At 44.6% G+C, this 22,300-nt stretch overlaps 1 protein-coding gene across 4 annotated transcripts in view; it reads right to left on the minus strand.

Annotated features, from left to right (window-relative positions):
* The window catches only part of LOC119163156 (uncharacterized), a 93,988-nt gene that overhangs the window by 39,177 nt on the left and 32,511 nt on the right, over positions 1-22,300 (minus strand). For 2 of the 4 annotated variants that reach the window (XM_075874046.1, XM_075874045.1), the window contains exons 2-4: positions 14,132-14,268; positions 13,996-14,063; positions 5,268-5,336 (exon numbers count right to left, since the gene is read on the minus strand). In XM_075874046.1, coding sequence (XP_075730161.1) covers positions 5,268-5,336; positions 13,996-14,063; positions 14,132-14,268 — 274 coding nt within the window. The remainder of the gene's footprint in view (positions 1-5,267; positions 5,337-13,995; positions 14,064-14,131; positions 14,269-22,300) is intronic. The other 2 variants (XM_075874048.1, XM_075874047.1) reach the window with 1 other exon arrangement.

A 22,300-nucleotide genomic window follows, 5' to 3' on the forward strand; every position in this document is an offset into this window, starting at 1 on the left:
TTTGGATAAGTTTATTAGTAATATTCTTCGTAACGATATACGTAATTCGCATTGGTGAACACACTACTTAAAGACACATCGATGCGTACTCTGTTAGTATGGGCTATCAATCGATATGAGGTAATATGTTGAAACACTTTACGCGTAAATACTCAACATAAAGTCACGCTCTAAGCTCTTCTAAGATTTTCATCTGATGTGACGTGTTGTAAAGCTCATGGCTCTTATAAACAAACTTCATTTCCTAGTTTACTTCTTTACAAGAAGCGTTCATTTGTAATAAATAGAAAAGCACAAAATAACAATTACAAACGAAAGAAACGACCAAAACGGTGCTTGCATAGCACTACTTTTTTTTGTTAGATGCTTTTCTTAAGCGCTGTTTATTTGTGCGAGATGGAAGCACGCGGACATTCTCTGTAAAACATTCGCATTCAAGAAGCGTATTGGGCATTGGTTTTTTAGCAATACACAAGTAATGATAGCAAAACTAGCGTGTAGAAAAAAGCCGCTTTTAGGAATTAAATGTGCAGGCTGATGCACATGTAAATTTTCACTGGTAGTGAACCCGTGATTAGAAGCTTCGCACCTACTGTCTTGTTAGCTGATAATAAAGACTATGTATGTAACTTCGAATTATAGAGAAAGCTTTAAAATTAGCTGTCTATATAGACTTTCTTGAGAAATAATGCAATGAAAAGATGCGTAGTACTGCGACTGAAAGAAACGTGAGCAGCGGAAAGCTTTGTTTTCGACTAAGTCGAACTGCGGCGTGCCTTGGCTCTCACAAGGCAGAATTTGTGCTTTAAGCCGGTGTCAACGTAGTGCTAGAATCTGGCTCCAACTTATGCTCATGCACCGCATGTTTATCACTTGCCAGCCCTGCCGGGCACTAGAAACACATCCTCGCTGTAAAAGTGAGAACCAGAACAAGATTTCAAAATGCTACGGTTCAAAAAGCACATGTAGATTCGCCTAGTGACAGTCAAGCCAGGCCGCAGTTCAACCGAGTCGGAAGTCATGTTTTTTGTGCCATTCACGCATCGCGATAGTAGGCCGTTGCAGTTGTACAAAAGATGCGCGGTGCGTGCATCCACGCGTGAGTCGTAATACGTATATCCTATTATTGACATGCGGCCTGCGAAAGAGTACGGTAATAGTTTTGTGCCTAATACTATAGGCATACTGCACGCAAATCGCTGCTGTAAGGTGAAACAGCTGGGGTCGCACTTGAATAAACGCATTAAGTATACTACTTGTACACTTCACTAGGCTTGTAGTTTTTCCTGCTGATTGCGATTATATCCAAAGGCGGTGGAGCTCAGCGTTTTCCGTTCTGTGCAATCTGTGTAATCGAAATCTGTGTAATCACAAAACACCGCACCGGCACGGTTCTCGCGATGCGCTTTGAACTTCACAGGCAGTTCTCAGCTATCTCATCGTCTTGCGCTGGTTGTTGTCGCATCAGATGACAGTGCAGTGGTACCCAGATGACAATTTACAAGCGGGCGCAGCGTGAACAGGCGTTTTTCGCATTTTAAACTACCAGAGCTACAGCATTCCATGCTAGCAAGGCGCGCCTTGGCACTTGCAAACAAATTATGGCGTCTCTGGTAGTGAGGGTATTCCGCCTAAGGCGCTTGGGTGCGAGGTAGTCGTGCTCTCATCTATACCGCATCAAGAAACTGATTTGACGTTTGATCCCCGACAAGTTGGTGTGTTCGAAAAGCACTTCAATAAAAGGGGAGCCGTCCGTGTGAGGCAGTGGCTAACCAGAGAAGTTTTTGTATAGCCGCCGCACTATATACCAAAACTTTTGCCAGACATTAGGCTGAGAATTTTCCACGGCCTTTCGGCGTATTTGTATAGTGAAAAAAAAAATTCAGAACTCGCCCTCTTATCTAGCATCACCCGGAACAGTGACGGTTAAGCTGGAGACTGTTGAGGCTGCACCAACACTGTGCATGAACCCCTTTGACATAGCTGCCTTGGTTAATGATGCTGTTAATGAAGAGTAAGCTCCTCACAGCTTGAAAAACTCAAAGAACACGTCTGTTGCATAGAATATAGACTTCAGCGCTACCAGTTGAAGCTTGTTAGGGTGATGGCGCATAAAGGACTTACCAAAAAGCTGGACAAAACTTGCGCAAGTGGCAAAATCATGAAAACCTAACTTTCAGGATCAATGCGTCATGAGCACAAGATAAATTTTTGCGCCACATGTAACGCCACCAGCGCGGGACGCAGTCAATCAATTTTCACGATTGAGGAGGCATGTAAGGATTTCGCCTTAACAGTAAAGACAATTAAGAAGTACATGGAAAGCACATCATGAGTAAGCTAAACAGCAGTGTCAATTAGTGGGAAACTAAAGGGCATGCCAAATAAGAGAGCTAGTATGAAATTTGTTGATTTACTAGAAGAAAAAACGCCGTGCCAAAAGTCCCCCCCCCCCTCCCCTTGATCAATTTGGTGGCTCCACGCAGGTCCGCACCGGTAGACAGAGTCCTTCGGCGACGGCCAAGGCTCTCTGGAAAGCCTTAAGTTGAGCAATGAGCTCTGTGCTTCGAAGTACGGAGTCCCAGGAGGACTGGTTAGAAAAGTCTTTACCCACGTTGGCAGGGCACAGGCGGAGCATGTGGTCGAAATTGTTATATTCGTGGCCACAGTGTCAACATGCAGTGAAAAAGTCAGGATTAATCCTGCTTAGTGCCGTTGGTGTGATGTATGTACGAGTCTGCAGCAGTTTGTAAGCGATTGCTCGGGGTTTATTGAGCTTTGTCTGAGGAGGAGAAAAATTTCGACGTTCTAATCTATGATAAGAGGTCAGTTCCATGTATGATTCGAGCGGGTATTTTTAGTAGAGGCTCCTAGAGGCTGCATTGAAGCGAAGGGACGGATCGCAGACGCGGAAAGTGAGTTCTCACACCAGTTGGTGTTCCCGCTAGTTCGGGTTGCCGCCAGAAAATACGATAATGTTTCCCTCCCTGAACTTAGAACGTGCCATAAAAGCGTATCAATAAATCAACGCGAAACAAAACACGAGCTTCCGCCAAGAGCAGTATGAAGTATCACTTGACCCTCATCACTTTCTAAATTCAAAGCACTCGTTCATCCAAACTGGCTGTTGGTTTGATAAATATGAGACTTTTTTAGACATATATCTTCTTAGACATATATATATATATATATATATATATATATATATATATATATATATATATATATATATATATATATATATATATATATATATTTAGATATACATATATATATGTATATATGTATATATAGGTATGTATGGTATGTATACATATATATACTAATATATAACCTGAAAGGTTGTATATTCGCTATCTAAATTTTCAACCACTGCATTTCCGCGATGCGGTAAGAAGAACCAAAGTCGTTGAAGAACTCTGGATTGTCCACAAATGTTCACTAAAGCTTGAGCAAAAAAAAAGGGGGGGGGGCATGCTTTTGTAGCGGTAGCATATCTTACAGTGGCATCTACAGGCCATCAAATGTCTGGGTTCAAGGCCTCATTCGACGATATATTTCACTGTATTAGAGCTCCCCGAATTTCCTTGAAAGTAACGCCACTCTGAAGACGTGATAAACCTGCAAGGGTACATTTATTAATGTTTTACTGGCCCGGCGCGTGCCGTAAATTTTCAGCGCCGCAGCCGTTCTGATGACCGGTTGGATGGATGTATGCTGCGAGCACTCCTATATAACGGGGTGGTTACATGTGAGCCACCAGGCTCGAAAAAAGTAAAAAAAAAGACCAAAAAGAACGCTTTCTTTTATGTTGGCGTAATTCCTTATCTTGAAAAGATATTAATATAACATAGAAAATGAAAACATTTCTCGTCCATCTGTCTGCCTCTTCAGACAGACTGACCTCACTTCCAAACTACGTATTTACTCTATTTATACTTTTATACCACCAATACTCTAACCGCATCGTACTTGCCTCTTCCGCGAAGGTGTTCAGTTGGTCATGGTTGCCCCTTAAACCCAAGACATCAGATCCGCACTGGGTGAAGGCGCCCGTAACAGTTGCTTCTGTCCCTACATCAAACATTCACTGAAGCTTAATGAGCAGTAAAAGTAGTGAAGGGCTCCGGTAGTATACTCTAAGATGGACATATTGATACATTGATAAATATATGGGCAAAGTAACCTAAAGGTAGTCATAGTTTTGCCGCAAAGGTGGAGCAATGAACGTGATGCCAAAAAATTAGAACGCCACGCGAAGATTTGCAAGCAGATAGAAATGTGCCCCACGTTTCTCACCCACAAATGGCGCACGAAACGTACTCGCAGGTACATATGAACGCAAATAAACCTCTCAGTTGTTATTTTGCCGTGTCTGCAAACGGCGCCTTTTTGCGATAGGAGACTGCAGTGAGTCCAGTGACCTTTTCGCACCCGGTAACTACAACAGAATATTTATGTTAAAGGCCCGATGCGTCCGATTCTCCCCACTCGAGATAAGTGCGCGCACGCGTGAGGGTCTACATCCTCCACCCTGACGGCTCTCCGAGGGCAAAGCACGCGTCGGAAACGAGAGCGCACCGCCGCCTCGTTGTGACCACCTGGTGATGCGCGCTCGTTGCACACTATCGCTGGGAATCTTGAAAGCACAAAATTTCCCCTGAGGTGGCCATCACCAACAGTAAATGGTAGATATAGTTTGCAGTTTCCACGTTGAAGGATGTGCTCCTTTGTGACTCAGTCGCTAACACCACACACTCATAAGCAGGGGGTCGGATGTTCTATTCCGCGCACTGGAGTCTTTTTGGGGTTTTTTTTCTGGCATTTTCATATATATATATATATATATAAATAAATATATATATATATATATATATATATATATATATATATATATATATATATATATATATATATATATATATATATATATTATTGCGATAACAATTTTATTGGCACCCTCGGCTGGATTTTGCCACTGGCGTCGGCGCTGACGTTGATGTGGGCGTCACCGTCTCTCATTGTATATGTATAAGTATCTATATATATGTAAACGGAAGAAAGAAAATTAACACAGAAAAAGGCTCCGCTCTTGCCGTGCTCAAGGTAACCTTGCGTTGTACTGCTCGTTGAGCTAATCCAAGAAGCAGCACTGTGTCAACTTCGTCTTCTTCCACACGAAACCACGCAAATTTACGCGGAATTAGTACCTCTTTGAAAGGCATTGGCTCTATGCTTGTAAATGAAAGAAGAAGAAAAAAACTTACATAGAACACGCGATGGCACGGAGAACCAGAAAGTGAGTACCAGAGATAGCAAAGAGGGCGCACCAGCATCTGCACCATGCGCAAACATGAAAACAATAGTGGACAAGTAGAAAAACAAAGCACCACATGAGATCACTGTCACACGTTAACAAACTCACAAGCAGAAAAATTATTGCGTGTAGTACGGCTTGAGTCATACGACATGCACAGTTTTGGGTGACGTGAATACACTGTGCCCTCCAGAAGTACTTCGCATGTAAGGTCCCTCACACGTCGGATAGCCTTGTATGGTGAGAAATAACGGCTCAAAAGCTTTTGAGACAAGCTTGGTCGTCGGATAGGAGTCCACACCAACACTCGTTCTCCATGGTGGTATGCGACGTTTCGACGGCGAACGTTGTAACGTCACGCATCTGCATCTTGTTGGTGGCTGATGTTCACGCGAGCCGGTAGACGAGCCTCTTCGGCGTACTGCGTGTATTGCTCGGCTTCTGAAGCAAGTGAATGGCTATTATCGAATGGCAGCATAGCGTCAAGCATGGTTTGTACGTTGCGCCTAAAAACAAGGTGGAAAGGTGAAAATCGGGTTATTTCCTGCATTGCCGTGCTGCATGCCAACGTGGTGTATGCCACGACATTGTCCCAGGTTTTCTGCTGCACGTGTACGTACATTGACAGCAGGTTCGCTATGGTATTCTTAAGCGTCTCCTCCAGTCTATTAGTTTATGGGTGGCAAGGCGTTGTTTTTCGATGACTTGTGTAGCTCAGTCGGAAAATCTCCTCTAGCATTTGTGCCGTAAATTGTGTTTCTATATCCGTAATCAGACATGATGGCGCGCCGTGCCGTTGAACGATTTGGTGCACGAAGACATTGGCGGCTTCAGACGCCATGTCGCGGGGTAACAGGCGTAACGCGTTCATCTCAGCATACCGGGTCAAGTCATCGGTTGCCACTATAATCAATTTGTTTCCAGTGGCCGACAAAGGGAAGGGCCCTCGAAGATCCATTACCGCAAGGTCTAAAGGTGTCCGTGGTGGTGTAATAGGGTGGCGAAGGCCCACAGGTTTCACAGGTGGCGTCTTGTGACGCTGGCACACGTGGCAGCCTTGCACGTAGCGGTGTACACTTGTCGAAAGTCGCGGCCAATAGTACTGCTGGCGCACTCTGGTGAGAGTCCACGGGTGGCCCAAGTGTTCTGACGTGGTCTCATTTTAACACGGGAGGAGAATGCCATCACGTATGTTGGCTGGTACAACGAGCAGGGAGGCTTTGTTCCTACCTCGGAAATTTTGCTTGTAAAGGATGCCACTCCTTAGCTAAAAGCATGACAGTTCGCGAGCAATGCGCCGAGGATCGTGAACATTTCGGCCTTCTAAGCGATGAGTAATAGGGTACAGTTCCTGATCTGCTCGCTGTCTAGACATAACGTCAGAATCACTGAGGGCTCCGAGAAAGCTATAAGCATTTTCGAAGTCCACATCTGGATGTCCTACAGGTGCTCGAGAAAGTGCTTCAGCATCTTTGTTCTTGCGCCCAGATCTATACACAATCGTGATGTCATACTCTTGCAAGCTCAAACTCCACCGAGCCAGACGACCACACAGATCGCGGAGATTGGCCAGCCACCAGCGCAAACGGTGATCGGTTACCACATTGAAGGCACGTTCGTGGAGGTAAGGTCGAAACATTGCCGTGGCTCACACGACTGCGAGGCATTCCATCTCTGAAGTAGTGAAGTTGGCCTCGGCTCGAGAGTGAGTACGACTGGCGTAAGCTATCACATGTTCAACGCCGCTGTGCCGTTGTACAAGTCTGACGGTGCTGGCATCCGTGTGAACATCGTGTGGGCGTCCTTATCAAAATGCAGAAGAACAGGTGCTGCTTGTATTTACTGCCGAAACTCTGCGAAAGCTGCTTTTTGCTCTGTAGTGCAGGAAAACGGTACACCATCTCGGGTGAGTAGCATGAGTGGTTCGGCTATCGTCGAGAAGTTGCTAATGAATCGGCGATAATAAGCACACAAGCCGAGAAAACTTCGCACTGCTTTTTCGCCTGACGGTACAAAGAAGGTGGCAACTGCTGCAGTTTTTTTCTGGGTCAGGCTGAACTTGAGCCGCATTCACTACATGTCCCAGAAATTTGAGCTCATCGTAGGGGAAATTGCACCTCGGGTGTTTTTGGCATGAGGGCGGCCGTACGAATAGCTTCCAGAACCATTCTTACACACTTCAGATGTTCTTCGAAACTCTCAACAACGATGACCACATCGCCAAGATATACAAGGCAGCTTCGCCACTTCAAGCCAGCGAAAACAGTATCCATCATCAGCTGGAATGTTGCTGGAGCTAAACAGAGGCTGAAATGAATTACTCGGAATGCATAAAGCTCATCGGGAGTTACAAACGCTGTCTTCTCCCGGTCTCGCTCATCGACATCTATCTAACAATAGCTGCTCTTCAAATCGATCAATGAAAAATACTTTGGGTGTCACAGCCTGTCGAGAAAATCATAAACTCAGGGAAAGCGGGTGAACATCTTTGTTGGTGTTGCCATTGAGCATCCTGTTGTCCATACAGATTCGCAACACTTCGTCTTTTTTCTTTACCAGAACGACTGGCGAAAACCACAGGCTGCTAGATGGTTTATCACACCGTTGTCAAGCATCTCCTTTACCTGCGTCTGTATAGCCTCCCATTCTTTAGCAGAAACAGGGTAAGGTTGCTGACAGATTGGGCGAACATTATCTTTGGTAATAATTGAGTGCTTCGCCAGGGGTGTCGACTCTAGATAAAAAGGCGAAGCAAGATTGGAATTACTATAGCAGGTATGAAGTACGGCATTCTTCTCGTCCGAAAGCTTCGAATTCAGGTCGATGTGGCCCAGAAGCTTGTCTCCATCAACCATTTCCTCGGATGCGAAGCACTCGGTGACATCCGCTAGACGGCCTCCAAAGGCCGCGGTGGTGCCGTGGAAAAGATGTCGGTGCTCGAAGTTGAAATTTGTGACGAGTTTCTGTGACCGTCAGATACGCAAACGCCGAATGATTCGCAATGCAGAGATACCTTGAAGCAGCAAAAGGGATACGTTCCTCTCGGCAACCACATCACCATCTTGAAGGTCCTCACGCGTGACTACTACGAAAGAGTCGCTCGGGGAGGCCGCATCACATGTATGCCGGCAACACGCACAGCAGGTCTATGACGACTATCGGCGCTTCGATCGGTTGCACGTTGCATCGAGAAAGTCACCTTTCCCTCGCGGAGATTTATGATCGCACCGTTTTTTCAAAGAAAGTTCATACCAAGAATGAGTTGACGAGAACAGTTGCGTAGAACGAGGCAGGTGACAACAAATGTTGACTCGCGTATAACCACTCTTCACTCCACTCTTAGGGTACAGCGGCCCAACAAAGCAATTACGTGGCCTACAGCCGTGCGAATACACGTCCAATTCCAAGTGGTCATCACTTTCTTAATACTGGTTACCAATTTTCCACTCATAATAGAATATTCTGCACCTGTGTCCACCAATGCGCTGATCTGAAGAACATCTATCAGCAAGGAAATGTTGAGCGAGACTCGGTCACTGAGTTCAACGCACAATTTGACATTTCTCTAGCACTGCACTCGGACGTCAATTCAATGTTTGCAGCGTTTTCTGCAAGCGTCGATAGGAAGTCTTCTGCAGTTTGAGTCCCAGTGACCTCACCACCGAACGTCGCTGCTTTCAGTTTTCCCGATGATGGCTTGGGGAGGGCCCCCGTGCCGTCATACCAAAAACGTGGTCGAATGGCTGCGGGTCGCCGTGGAGATGGTGACCGCGATTGACGCCGTGAGAAAGGTAGAAGTTGCTGCGCGAGGTAGTCCTAAATTTCTTTTGGCCTCTGACCAACAAAGGGACAAGGCGAATGAGTAGAGAAACCACGCAGTTCAAGTGGTCGGTACGGGCATCCCGGTGGGTGTGACCGGCTTCACCGCGATGGAATCAGAGGGGTCTTCTATCCGACGTACGCCAGATATCGGGCTGCGCGTGGGAGCAGGATGACCGTCGATGTCCAAACCAGTGTGGGCTGTTTGAATTGCAACTGGGGGCATCGTCTGGGTTGGGACTGCAGGGCTTAAGACCGGCATGGCAGTGCGCAAGACTTAGGCATATGTGCCGTTCCCAACATCAGTAGACGCAGCAAGTGGTTCTAGATTGGTAGCCTTCGGTTGAGGGCGACGGCTCTAAAGCACCTGCTAGACCTCGTCCCAGATTATACTAGTGATGCTGCTTACCTCTAGCCTTTCTCGCCCCATGTAGCTTCGCCATTTAATCGTGGACGACGAAGCGAAGAATTTCACGAATCCATTCAATGCTGTCGCTCCCGAAGGTGGCAGAAAATTCGGGAAACGATGCAGCCTTACTTGCCGGTCAAATATGGTAGACCGTCGATGGAATACCTTCTCCATCGTAAAAGCTCCGGTCAGAAACTCCACTCCACTCTTCAGAAAACTCCGCACAAGACGAGTAAAAAGCTGCGCCTTCATATCTCACATTGGATAGTGCATATATTTTTTCTTCTGGCATTGCCGGATTCGCTCGCCTGAAAAGTCATGTAATTTTCTCCACGTACATAGTGACGGTCTCATAAGGCATCTGGATGCGTGAGTGCAATGCTTGTTCAGCATGTTCGTGGTGGTAGGGGGCTTCGATAGGTCTCCAACTGGTGATGCTGAAACTGACGCCAGGATGTCATCTCTGTTCAGGAACCACGTTCGGGTGTCGTATTTTAAGCAGGCGTAGATGTTGCGGATATAGGCGGCTTCGTCCCAATAGTTGATTACTGCGACGTGTTAGCACTCGCTCAGCTAGTCATCCACATCCTCAAACAGCTCTCCGTGAAAGGGACTTGGCATCTGTGGGTTCTGAACAGTGCAATAAATCAGCGTCAGTGATGAAGCAGTTTGCATGGCGCCTTGAGGTGAAGTCATAGTCGCTGTGTGGATAAGCTGTTCCGCTGTCTCTGGTGGTAGCCCTTGTTGGCGGCGGCTTGTTTTGTGAATTGGCGTGTTCAGGGGCACAACGATTGTGTTCCGGTTCTTCGGCTGCTCTTGTGCATGGGGTGCGTCATGAGTCATCGTACCCAGCAGCTCCACCAATCTTGTCACGCTCAAGGTAACCTTGCGCTGTACTGCTCGTTGATCTAGACCGAGAAGCAGCTCAGTCCGAACTTGTTGGTTCTCGCTCACACGAAACCACGCGAATTAATGCGGCAATATGTAAACACAAGAAACAAAAGTAACCGAGAAAAGGACTCCAGTGCGCGGAATCGCACATCTGAATTGTGATAGCGAAGCGTTTGTTGCAAACTGTGTTGAGGACGAGGAGTGACATTATCATCTTAGGTAATTAGAGCAGAGTGTTAGCAATAAAGAAGAGGTGGACGGGTGGGCTTCGCCATAGGAACTGCGGTTCGTCCTTTTTTCTACATGTTGGCACCGTGAAACCCAGAAGGAAGGACCTTCGGAGGTGAGACGGAGCAGCTTCATGAATTTCGACCACAGTCGCAGCCTCGAAGACTTTTGTGAAGCCGCCATTGGTTGAAGCTGATGTGCGAGGCCAAACCGTTCTCGAAAACCAGATCACGAAGCATAACACCTCGACATTGCTTGAGACTTCGTGCTGCGAAACGTTTGTGATGGAAACGACATTGACTGAGGCTTCACTTAGTGACGTGACCGGCGAGTGATTTTTCACGTTTTCGACGGTAGACTTGATCATGGAGGCCCTGTTCGCAAGGCTGAATGAAGTGCGCAAGGCCGTCAAAAAAGCCTTCGCCAACATTGAATGTCTAGTAAACGTGGAGCGTCCGTCAGTAAGTGAGTTACGATATATTTATCGAATTTAGATTGAGCTCTACAAGCTTCCTAAAAATATCGACAAGGAAGAAAAAGACGCAGTTTATTCCGATCATTTGGGAGCAGAGATGAAGGAAGCAGATCTTTATGAGCACCAGATCATTCTAGCCAAGGTCAGAGGCGAATATAGGATCGCTGACGTATCAAATGCTCGAGAATCTCGCTTGGAGGTCATGAGGCAAAGGATTTGGACAGAAGTACAATCTAGCGTGGACTCTTCATCTGTGGCCTCGGCTTCTAGCCTTTGCTTCTGCAGCAGCAATCTTGTTGTATGGAAGATAGAAGACGTAGACTCACGATGAATCGCTGAACGCACTGAAATTGAAAAAGTCACCGATTTCACCACTGTAACGAGCATTTACGCACGCACAGAACCGCTACTTTCAAAGAAGAGGCCCACGCCGTTAGAAATTCCGTCAGCGTACACTATGAATGAAGGAAAGGACACGACGTTCACAACAGCTTAAGTGCATATGGTGGAGCGACAAATTTCTATTAAGGAAAAGCGGAATACCTTTGAAGATTAAACGGGCATTCAAGAGATATCAAGAATAGGTGCAAGTCAAGGCCAGCAGATTTATATGTTGAACAGTTCTCACAGCCACGCGTAGAAATGTCCGAAAGAAGCAAATCAAGACGTATTCAAGCGAAAAGAAGCAAAAGAGAAGCTGCGAGGGCAGAGGAGCCTGCCGCTTGTATTAGTCCTAAGGTCTCTACGAGTAAGCTACAAACATCAAGGGGGAAAGGAAGGAGAACCGTACAAGCTACAACACTACCGAATAAGTATATTGAGACAAGGCCTCACCATCAATTGAAGCAATCAAGTCCGGGATGGCGAAAAAAGGATGATGCTTCTAAAATTAACACAGCCAGGGCAAGAAATTCAAAAGCAAGACTTCTGAAAGTAAGCCACACCAGGAGCTCGCAGAAGAAACCATGCTTCTGCCAACGAAACCTGATCATCGCGAGCGCAAGTTCACCGAAGGCGACGCGTTCGAAGGTACGTATATGAAACAAGCGCCGGAAGCGCCATTGGAAAACCAGGTGCAAGAGCGAACCTGGATTTTTCCACGTGGGTTGACTATTGTTGAACATTGTGTGTGTGTGTATTGTGTGTGTGTGTATTGTGTATTACTGAATCTATTAGTGATCATTGTGTGTTTAGTGTTTACAGCAACTGTGATATTGTTCATCATGAGGCCACACTGGAGGGCGTGCAGGATGTTGCAAATGTTTAGAGGACGAGGAGCGACATTATCATCATCGGGGATCAGGGCAGTGTGTTAGCAATAAAAAAGGGGTGGACGGGTGGGCTTCGCCATGGGCAAAGCGGTTCGTTATTTTCTCTACAGCGTTAGCCACTGAGCCACTAAAGAGCCCCTCCTTCAACAGAAGAACGGCAAGCTATTTACAAATACTTCTTACCGCTGTTGACGGGCCTCTCGAGGGGGGGGGGACTATCGTGTTTTCAGCAGTACCAGCAAGAAGGCGCAAGGAGCTTGCGTAGCCCCATTGTCACGGCACTCGCACGCGTGCTTTGCTTCGCAGAAAGAAGGAGGTAGACGGTCGCTCGTGCACCTTGATCTCGTGGTGGGGAGGATCGTACGTCTTGGCTGGCCTAGGGTTTTCACCGGGAAAACTCTCTTGTAGCTACTGGGTGCACAAAGCTCACTGCACTCGTTGCACAGTCACCGTTTGCGAAAAGGACGCGCTTTTCAGACACAACGAAGTGACGACTGAGATTCTTATTCGCGTTAATCTGTACCTGTGAGTACGTTTTGTGCGGTATTTGTGCGTGAGAAGTGCAGGGCACGTTTCGATCTGCTTGCCATTCAGTGTGTGGCCTTTGAATTTTTTGCTATCACGTTGATTTTATATATACGCATGCATATACAATGAATGACGTAATATCCAGCTCAGAGTGTCAACATATTTGCTATCGCATTTAAGTGTTATGAGAACTGAGCTTCACTTTCACAAGTTGAACGCGATAGCTTGATAGGACCTCATTGGCATCACCTTAACGCTCGCGTCACTAGCGTCGTTTCTCGGTGGACACCTGAACCATACCCTCCTAAAATAAATCCTGCGGGACTTAGGTTCACCGTTTAAATTTTTCCTGCAATGTTTATTCAAAGGGTGGTCGAGAAATGTCCACTACGCCTAAGTTATTCCTTCTGTAAATCAGAGAAGTCCTCATTACGTGGCTGGGAGGTAACAGGCGAGCCTTCGTCACCGCTCTTTGTTGGTGCTATTGCAAATGATGCGATTAAATATGCTGGAAGGCTTGGTGGGCTATTGCGCTCTCACTCCTCGTGCAGTTCGCATGTGTTGATACCTGGCGAGAAGCTATGCACCGGCCATGCAAAGTCACACGTGTTATCGAGATTCCTTGCATTTACAGGATATTCGTATAAATTTTTCTTCGTACGCACAATGCGCTTGCTCAAATAAAGGTCATTCTTTCTCTCTCTCTCCCTCTCTTTTTCTCAGTAGCAGTTCCATTAATGACGTGACTCTGTGGTAGAACACACGTATGCATCATAGAAGGAATTGATTCTCTTCTTATTAAAGCCAGAGCCTTGAAGTTGTTTATTTGCATCGATCTTAATTTCGCACTTTCGGGCAACACTGCTTTTTTGTTCAAAATTATTGACACCGATAACTCAACTTCTAAACAATCTCTTTAATGCTATTGCGTTAATATTACTCTGTACACCCTACTGCATAAAAGTGTCGGTTATGAGTTTTGTACCTATTAGGTTGAATACCACATCAGTATGAACGTACTAAAACTTGTAAATAAAAAAAACAGTATTTACGGTACCTAAGGTTGAGACAAGCATCCGGTTCGGTGCTTCTGGATCAAAGTCTCCCCGTAGTCTGATGCTGTACCTGGGAATGAGAAATTTAAACGTGATAGTACATACACACGCATACGTTCGGAACCAGAAACCTCTTACCTTTGCCTTCCTTGAAAGAAGGTTGTGTTGTAAATTATATAATTTTCGCTTATAAGACGCTTTTCATCATACTGGCACTTGATGTTTCCAGGTTTTGTGGTCTTCACTGCCCATATAAGCTCAGACGTATCCACAAACTGAAAAAAAAACGGTTCAAAGGTATTTATGCTTTACCTTTTTAAGCCGATTGGCTGCTGCAAACTTGTCTATGCATCATGTTTTATAGTCAGAGACCTGGCATATTGCAATAATTAACAAGCTGTAGCGCAAAAGGCACGCAATGAATAATGCTGACGTTCTCAGGGAATTGCATTGTTCCTGCTGACCTGCAGATTTCTGCACCACAGCATGTATTCTCGTAACAGCCAATTTTTCAGGAAGCGACAATGCAATATGATTCTCACGAGCAGACATTTTCGTATGACTATCATGTGACACCACATTGGGTCGAGTCTCGTTTCATACAGCCCCATCATGACGTCAGTTGATAAAGCCGCGACGTGCCATCATCCGCTACCACTGTAGTGTGTGTTTTGTGCTCCTTTATTCACCTGTCCAGTATTATTGAAGGGGATGCTCAACAAGCCATTTAAGGTTTTAGGTTTAATAAAGGAATATATGATAAAAAATTAAGGCAGCTTCATTCTAGGAGTGCTAAGCCTGAATGAATTGCAGAGTTAGGCAGCCTTCTTTGTTTCTTTTCAGTTTTCTTTCCCTTTTTTTCTTTCTTGCGTTACAGTCCTTTCTTCATTTTGAGGGGCAGAATAAGCTTAGGTCGAGTGCTGTCTTTTCGTTGTCCACAGCCCTACTTTACACGTGAAGGCAGCGGCTGCCACAAGCACGCCGATTGTATTAGTAGAATAAGAGAACGATGATCGTGAGTGCACTCGAGGCCCGCGGTAAGCAATGTCCGACAAATCGGAGGAATAATTTATTTGCTAAAGCTACGTTTAAGAGAATAGTTTCATTAGCGAAATACGATTATGAAAAAAAAACGGTATAGCTATCTATTCAAGAGCGGCAACAAGAAAGCTCTATTCAGATTTATCCGTAATTGTAAAGCTATTACAGCACCCGTAATTATTGACTCAGTTATTGTTTCTCCAACTGAGTTGGAAGGCACATTAACTGAAATTGCATTAGGATTAGAAAAGAGATTTACATCACAAATTAAAATAAAGTTTGCAAAACCTTCATTGGTAAATGATTTTATTGATGTAAGTAGGGATGAACTTGCACACGTCGTTCGTATTCTGCCAAACACAGGTCCTGAACCAGATGGCGTCACTTCAGGAGTGTTAAAAATATTATTCTACATCTCTCCTGAAGATTTCCTTAACGTTGTCAACTATTCTCTTCAAAATAGTTGATGCCTCCTGACTAGAGACTTGCAAAAATAATACCGGTTCTTAAAAAACAGGGACTAGGAATGTAGATAGATAACATTAGGCCAATCGCTTTAACATCACATGTAGTTAAGTTAGTAGAAAGAATACTTTACATTAGAGTTATAAAATTCATAACAGATAATGCAATACTCAGTGCGTGCCAGATTGGATTTAGACCAAGTTACTCTATATGGTGGGCGCACCTTGATTTAGAGGCTCGTATAAACCTTGCTCGCCACAGACGACAATATGATGCTCTTGTAACCCTTAATTTAGCCAAGGAATATGATAGTGTTGAACATCCTATTCTTATCAATGCACTAAAAGAGCTAACGTTGCCGCAGTACATAACGAATGGAATATACGAATTTTTAAGACAGAAAATTTTATTGCTCCCAACGAGATGTTTCCACACTGAAGTATAGCCACACGAGAGGTGTTCCTCGAGGCTCTGGTATATCGCCTGTGGCAATTAACATTTTGTTAAGTTCAATACCACTGAGTGATAAGGTACAAGTATATGTGTATGCAGATGACATTGCGTTTTTCGCATCTGACTGTGATATTCATTTACTATATTCGACTTTACAGTTTTATTTGGCAACGTTGGAAACCTGGTTTCCGAAAATTCATATGAATCTGAACGTAACTAAAAGTGCTATAATAGTTTTTCCCTTGGACGTACCTGTTACTATTTTTCTTCAGTACCATCAAGAAATAATTCCCCAGGTTAACTTTATTGAATATCCTGGTGTATTGTATGATCAAAAACAGAGCTGGCGTGATCACATTCAACATAATAAAGTTAAAGCTACACGCTCTGTTGGGATGATAGTTAGGCTTGTTTGCCTCCGTTCCGGTCTTCGCAGAAATAAGCTGATCATGATTTATTGCATGTACGTTCGTCCTATTCTCTGGTGGACCAGCATACAAAATAAACCCCTTGATTCTCTTAGAGTGGGAAGCTCTTCGAAGTTGTTTAGGCATGCCGAAATTCACAGCTAACAATGTTTTGTATGAAGAAGCTCGGATACCCACCCTTGCTTGCAGATTCCTTATTTTAACAGTCAAAACCTATTTTAAATTTTCTGAATCCACTTTAAGAAGGCGACAGTTTCTATTGTTTGCCGAGCCTGGTGTCTTTTTAAATGAGTATTGGCCTCGTGTATATAAATCCTAAGTGCTATTTGTTCAAACACTTCTAGATGCTTTAAATGCTAATATATTCGCGATCACAACATCTGACAAACCAATCGGCCAAGTGCAAATAGAATTTGACAATATCTTCCTTTGAATGCTAAACACTTGCCCTCTAAATATTTGATTGGTTTATTAGAACAAAGCCTGTCTCAATTAGGTACTAATATAGTAATTGCAACGGATGCATCTATGAGTGGCGAGAAGGCAGGTGTGGGTATTTTTTCTCTCTCATTATTCTGGTCATTTTCATTACGCCTCCCAGATTATACACCAATATTTAAAGAGGAAAAAAAACGGCCGCTATACTAGCTATTCGTAAACTTCCTGCGACTCATTCGACAGCTGTGATAGTGACTGACTCATATTCCGTGTGTTCATTTTTATCATCGTCATCGGCGTCAGCAGTACTAGAAACTTTTAAATCATTAATACCAGCAAACATTCGTCTAGTGTGATTGATATGGGTGCCAGGCCATCGTAGTATATTTATAAATGAGATGGCTGACACACTCGCACGAACATCCTTCGATCTTCCGATTGTGCCAGTCATGCCTGCTAGAGCTCATGTAACAGCAGCGAGGTTTAGAAAACTTTCTCTTCTTGAAGACTCATCAAAACTTACAATACCGTATCCAGATTTCTCACGCCTGCACTTCGCATGGAATAATAAATGGTGTCCCACGCGTAAATTGGAAGTCACTATAACAAAGTTACGTTGCTGTGTACCACCTCTTAATTTCTACCTAGACCGGTCTGGTCTGGTGCCATCCCCTCTGTGCTCAAGCTGTAACGAACCTGAACATTTCTACCATTTTCTTATCACATGTTACCGTTTCAAAAATCAAGGAAAAAATTGCTTCGAAATTGTAATAAAAAAAACTGGGAATGTGCTTACTACTCCTAATATTTTGTCTTTTGGGGCCACTTCATTGGGACACACCGACAAGAACATCTGTGGGGCTCTCTGCGAATTCCTATATAACACAAAAAGATTACTTTGCTGAGCCATTGATCAGCTCTCGAATTTTGCTAGCCGATATATTATTTATTATTTAGCTGTTACACTGCTATGATTTAACCTTCAGAAGAATTTCATACAACAATTACACCTCAGATATTCAACAAATTCTATTATTTTTCTCCTCCCCCTTATTTATTTTGTTTTCATTGCGCCAAGTTATTTTACAGTCAAAACAAAGTAATCTGGTTTCTCTAGCCTGGAAAACCTGAAGGTATTGACTTGCATTAACCACCGGCTTCTTGGACAATACCCTTTAGTGGGTGACAGCCCAAAAGAAGGAAGGAAGGGAGAAAAACAGGGCAAAAAGAACGGCAGGGAGGTTAACCAGCCTATAGGCAGACGGTTTGCTACCCTGCGCATGGGACAGGAATGGGGGAGATGAAAGATACAGAGCAGAGAGGGAAGAGAGAAACACAGCACATTCGGCAGCACAAGCGCGCACACTCAGTCATAGTCCAGTCTTGTCTTTCGCGGTGTGTGACGTTGCTGTTACAGTCAGTTGTTCAAGTCCGTGTCGCGTGGGAATTTCAACAGAGCTTTCGTCGCCTTCTGTTGCTATGTCTTCTCTCGAGCCACAAATGAAAGGATCAAACAAGCAAGCAGCCTCTGGCAGCGGGCAGTTGCGGCTGCGTTTCTACACAGCACAGTAAAGGCGGTTGCTAGTCTTTCTTAGTCTCCTTCTCGAGCAGTTCCGGGCCAGCCGAAGCCCGAATACTCACATTTGGCACCAACCACAAGCTGTTGCAGCCCAGTGACGCAGACAACAAGTGTACTCAGAGTCTAAGGTGCGGGAAAATGCCTTTGGAATCGGAGACGACGACAGTGCGGAAAGCGGTGGCCAAACGCCGGACGCGTTCGCTACCCGAGCTTTGTTGTGCCGATGTTCGGTGAAAGCGTGGTTGTTTTGAATGGAGTTTCAAAAACAGCTGCTACATATGCGGTCTCCATTCGTTTGACAACAATTTGACGAAAATCCCCAACCTTTAAAACGGACAGTTTCGAATGGACGTCACTGCCATGCTGAACGACAGTTTGCCGGCAGTGATGATCACAATGGGTATTTGGTTTGCTGTACGTGTAAAACGAATTCCACACCTCAGTGTGACCACAACCAATGAATCACATTGTATATGCTGTACAGACATCTTGTCACTCATTTGCACGTCCGAGTGGGTAATGTACGGGGTATTCATAGGTTAACGTGAATGATCTCTTGGTGATTAACGCAATCATCAACACCAACTCAGTAGATATTTGGTGCCCTTTTTTATTATCTTTATAGCGAACCGTGCTGCTAGACGCCTTCCAATGCCGCCTTCGAAAAATATACCAATGACAGAATACCTACCACAATCGAGGTAGCTGGAACCTACCACTCGTGATACGCGGTCGGCGGTTCAACCTATAGAAGGCACACCAGTGGATCTGGGCTCCTGCAGTGTTCTTGAGACGAATCAAGGAAACATGCCTGGTTGTCAAAAAAAAGTTCCCACGGCCGGGAATGTCGGCGCACAGTAAAGCGTCTCCGCTCCGTCCAAGCGCTACCAGAGTCGAGCCAGCCAGACGCGTGTCTCGTTCCTCAAAACGAATAGTCGTCACCATCTCGAAAAACTATACAGTGAAGCACAAAACAGCGATACAAGTCATGTCGGCTCCTTGTACCCCTGAGCCACTAAGCACGTGCCATTTCCTCTGTCAAAGAAAAAAAAAAGTAGAACATTTAGGATGACTGCCAGTTGGGCGTGTTGGTAAAGGTTCATGATGAAACAAGCGCAAAAATACACACACTCAGAGAGGACACAGACAAGCGCTTACTAGCAACTGAAAATTTTATTTCGAAGCGAACGCTAATAAGTGAACACTAATTAGTGTTTGCTTCGAAATAAAATTTTCAGTTGCTGGTAAGCGCTTGTCTGTGTCCTCTCTGAGTGTCTGTATTTTTGCGCTTGTTTCATCATGAAAGTAGAACAACTGAGAAAGTGCCATTACACTGTTCGCGTAATCAATTTGCATGCGCCGCCGGGTTTTATATATAATACATATTGCCAGTAACGGTACTCCATATATATATATATATATATATATATATATATATATATATATATATATATATATATATATATATATATAAGCAGTAGCCTCACGCCATCTCGCACACACTGTTTCTTTGTCTCTATCGATTTTTTCTCGTTTCCTATCTTTTCATCGGGATATCGGACCGCATCCCGAGACGAAGGCGTATGCGGCAGTGAGCATGATTTGTGTTGTGATATATATATATATATATATATATATATATATATATATATATATATATATATATATATATATATATATATAAGCAGTAGCCTCACGCCATCTCGCACACACTGTTTCTTTGTCTCTATCGATTTTTTCTCGTTTCCTATCTTTTCATCGGGATATCGGACCGCATCCCGAGACGAAGGCGTATGCGGCAGTGAGCATCAAACACGTGGTCATTTAACCCTCTCGACAACGGTCCGAACGACGGTGCCTGAAATAGCAGAGCATGTGGCGATTGCGTTGGCCTTGCTGGATAACAGGAGGTCCACAATTTACAGCGACTCGAGATCGGCGGTTCCAGCATTTTCCAAGGAAGCAATATCAGAATCAGCTTTGCGAATTCTTCAGGACAAAGACATCGAGCCACACACACTCGTTTGGTTCCCAGTTCATATGGGACGCAATGAGGGAGCTGCGCCCAATCTGAACGAGTCAGTCAACATAGATGCGCGAGGACTAGTAAACCACGTAGCTAACGGGGGGGGGGGGGGAGGTGCGACGCTGATGTCTTGGAGAACCGCGACCCTCCCACCTCGTATAATGAACTGACAAAATATTTTTACCTCGCACGGAGACGATACCCCGCCACCGCACAGAAAACTAAGCAGACCTCAGGCTCTGACACTCGGGCTTCTTGAGGTCTGGACGGTTCCTAATCTCGCGCTATTGAACAAAATGTATCCCGAAATACAGCCAACTAATACATGTTCCTTCTGCGACGATATAGCTACCTTGGAACATATGCTCTGGCGGTGCCCCGCGTTACGCTGAGGGGAACTCATCACGCTGTCCAAATGGGAGGGTGCTATTGCACGCTTCGGACTCGAACAACTATGGGCAGTCCACCAGGCCTGCGACGCAGCAGAGAAACTTGGTCTTTCCGTACTGACGTGGGAACAGCCCGCAACGTGCTAAAGCACGTTCTGAAGGTCCAAATAAAGTTGATCCATTCATCCTTCCTATCTTTCTATTTCTGACTTCCTATCTTTCTATATTTCTATACTTCCTATCTTTCTATTTCTTTTTTGTATCTTTATGGTTGGTTTTCAAAGTTGCACAATTCGCATCATTTTTTTGTTGGTGATAATAAGTGATCATCATCGTGGCATTCAAAGAACAACAGGAAGAAGCCTTCCACTTTGCTACTTATGGAGCGATAAGCCAAGCGACGGCGACAGTGTACAGCAGCACACAGCACTAAACAACAGCCCAGACTTCTATAGTGCTGCCCGCTTAAAAAACAACAACAAGGAACTCTTCTATAACATAACACGCAATAAAGTAATATTATTATAAGGTTGATGAGTGTCATGTATAATGACCGCCGTCAACACGTTCAGGAAGCCTACATTGAGGATAGTACGCATGAGTAGTGACATCTCTATGTATGCTCATTTACGCGTGTACAGTAAGGTTATTCTGCCATCAACAATGACCGTTGTGAAGTCAGCCATGGTGGTGCAGCCACAAGGTTTTCTGATGCTGAACGGAAAGCCCTGCCACGGTGGGCGCATATCGATGGAGACGAAATGCTGGAGGCCCGGGTGTGATATCAGTGAACGTGGAAAAAAATCAGATGGTCTAAATTTCCGGTGTCCTCCAGTATGGCGTTCCTTATAATCATATGGCGGTTTTACGACGTTAAACACCTGGTATCTTTATTATGAGCGTATCGATTTGCAGTCCCAATTCACTGAAAACAAATATAATTGAAAAAGGACGAACAGTCTATTTATGGCTAGCAGGTTGCAATATTATAGTTCAAAGCCGAATTCCCAGTGCTCCTCTTTGAGTAGAGTTATTGTTATCTCCCGCGCACAAAAGAAGTAATCTGAAAGACAATTAAGATTGTGCACGCAGGTAGTAAGATTTCAGACACTCGACATGCATAGCTTCACGCCCTCAAAGAGGCAATATCCCTAGTTAGCCCAGGTGCCTCCACGTCGCACGCGATTTTTTTTCGCACCACATGGTAGAGGCCTCGCATTTGGAAACCACTTAGGGTTACTTTATTTATTTTTATTTTATTTACAGAATACTGCGGTCGAAAGACCAAGCAGGGGGGCATAACAAAAAGTGATTCACAATGTAACTAAATAAAAGAAAGTTCAAGCAATAAAAACATGTTAAGGCAGTAGAACACAGGATAGCATTTGAACAAAGTTAAATGGCAGCAAGAAATTGCAAATTGAAACCGGAGAATGCAAATCAAATACAACGTGAGACAGTCAGAGATCTTGAGTTGTACGGTTAAAA

Source organism: Rhipicephalus microplus, chromosome 9 (assembly GCF_043290135.1).
Source record: "Rhipicephalus microplus isolate Deutch F79 chromosome 9, USDA_Rmic, whole genome shotgun sequence".
Lineage (NCBI taxonomy): Eukaryota > Metazoa > Arthropoda > Arachnida > Ixodida > Ixodidae > Rhipicephalus > Rhipicephalus microplus.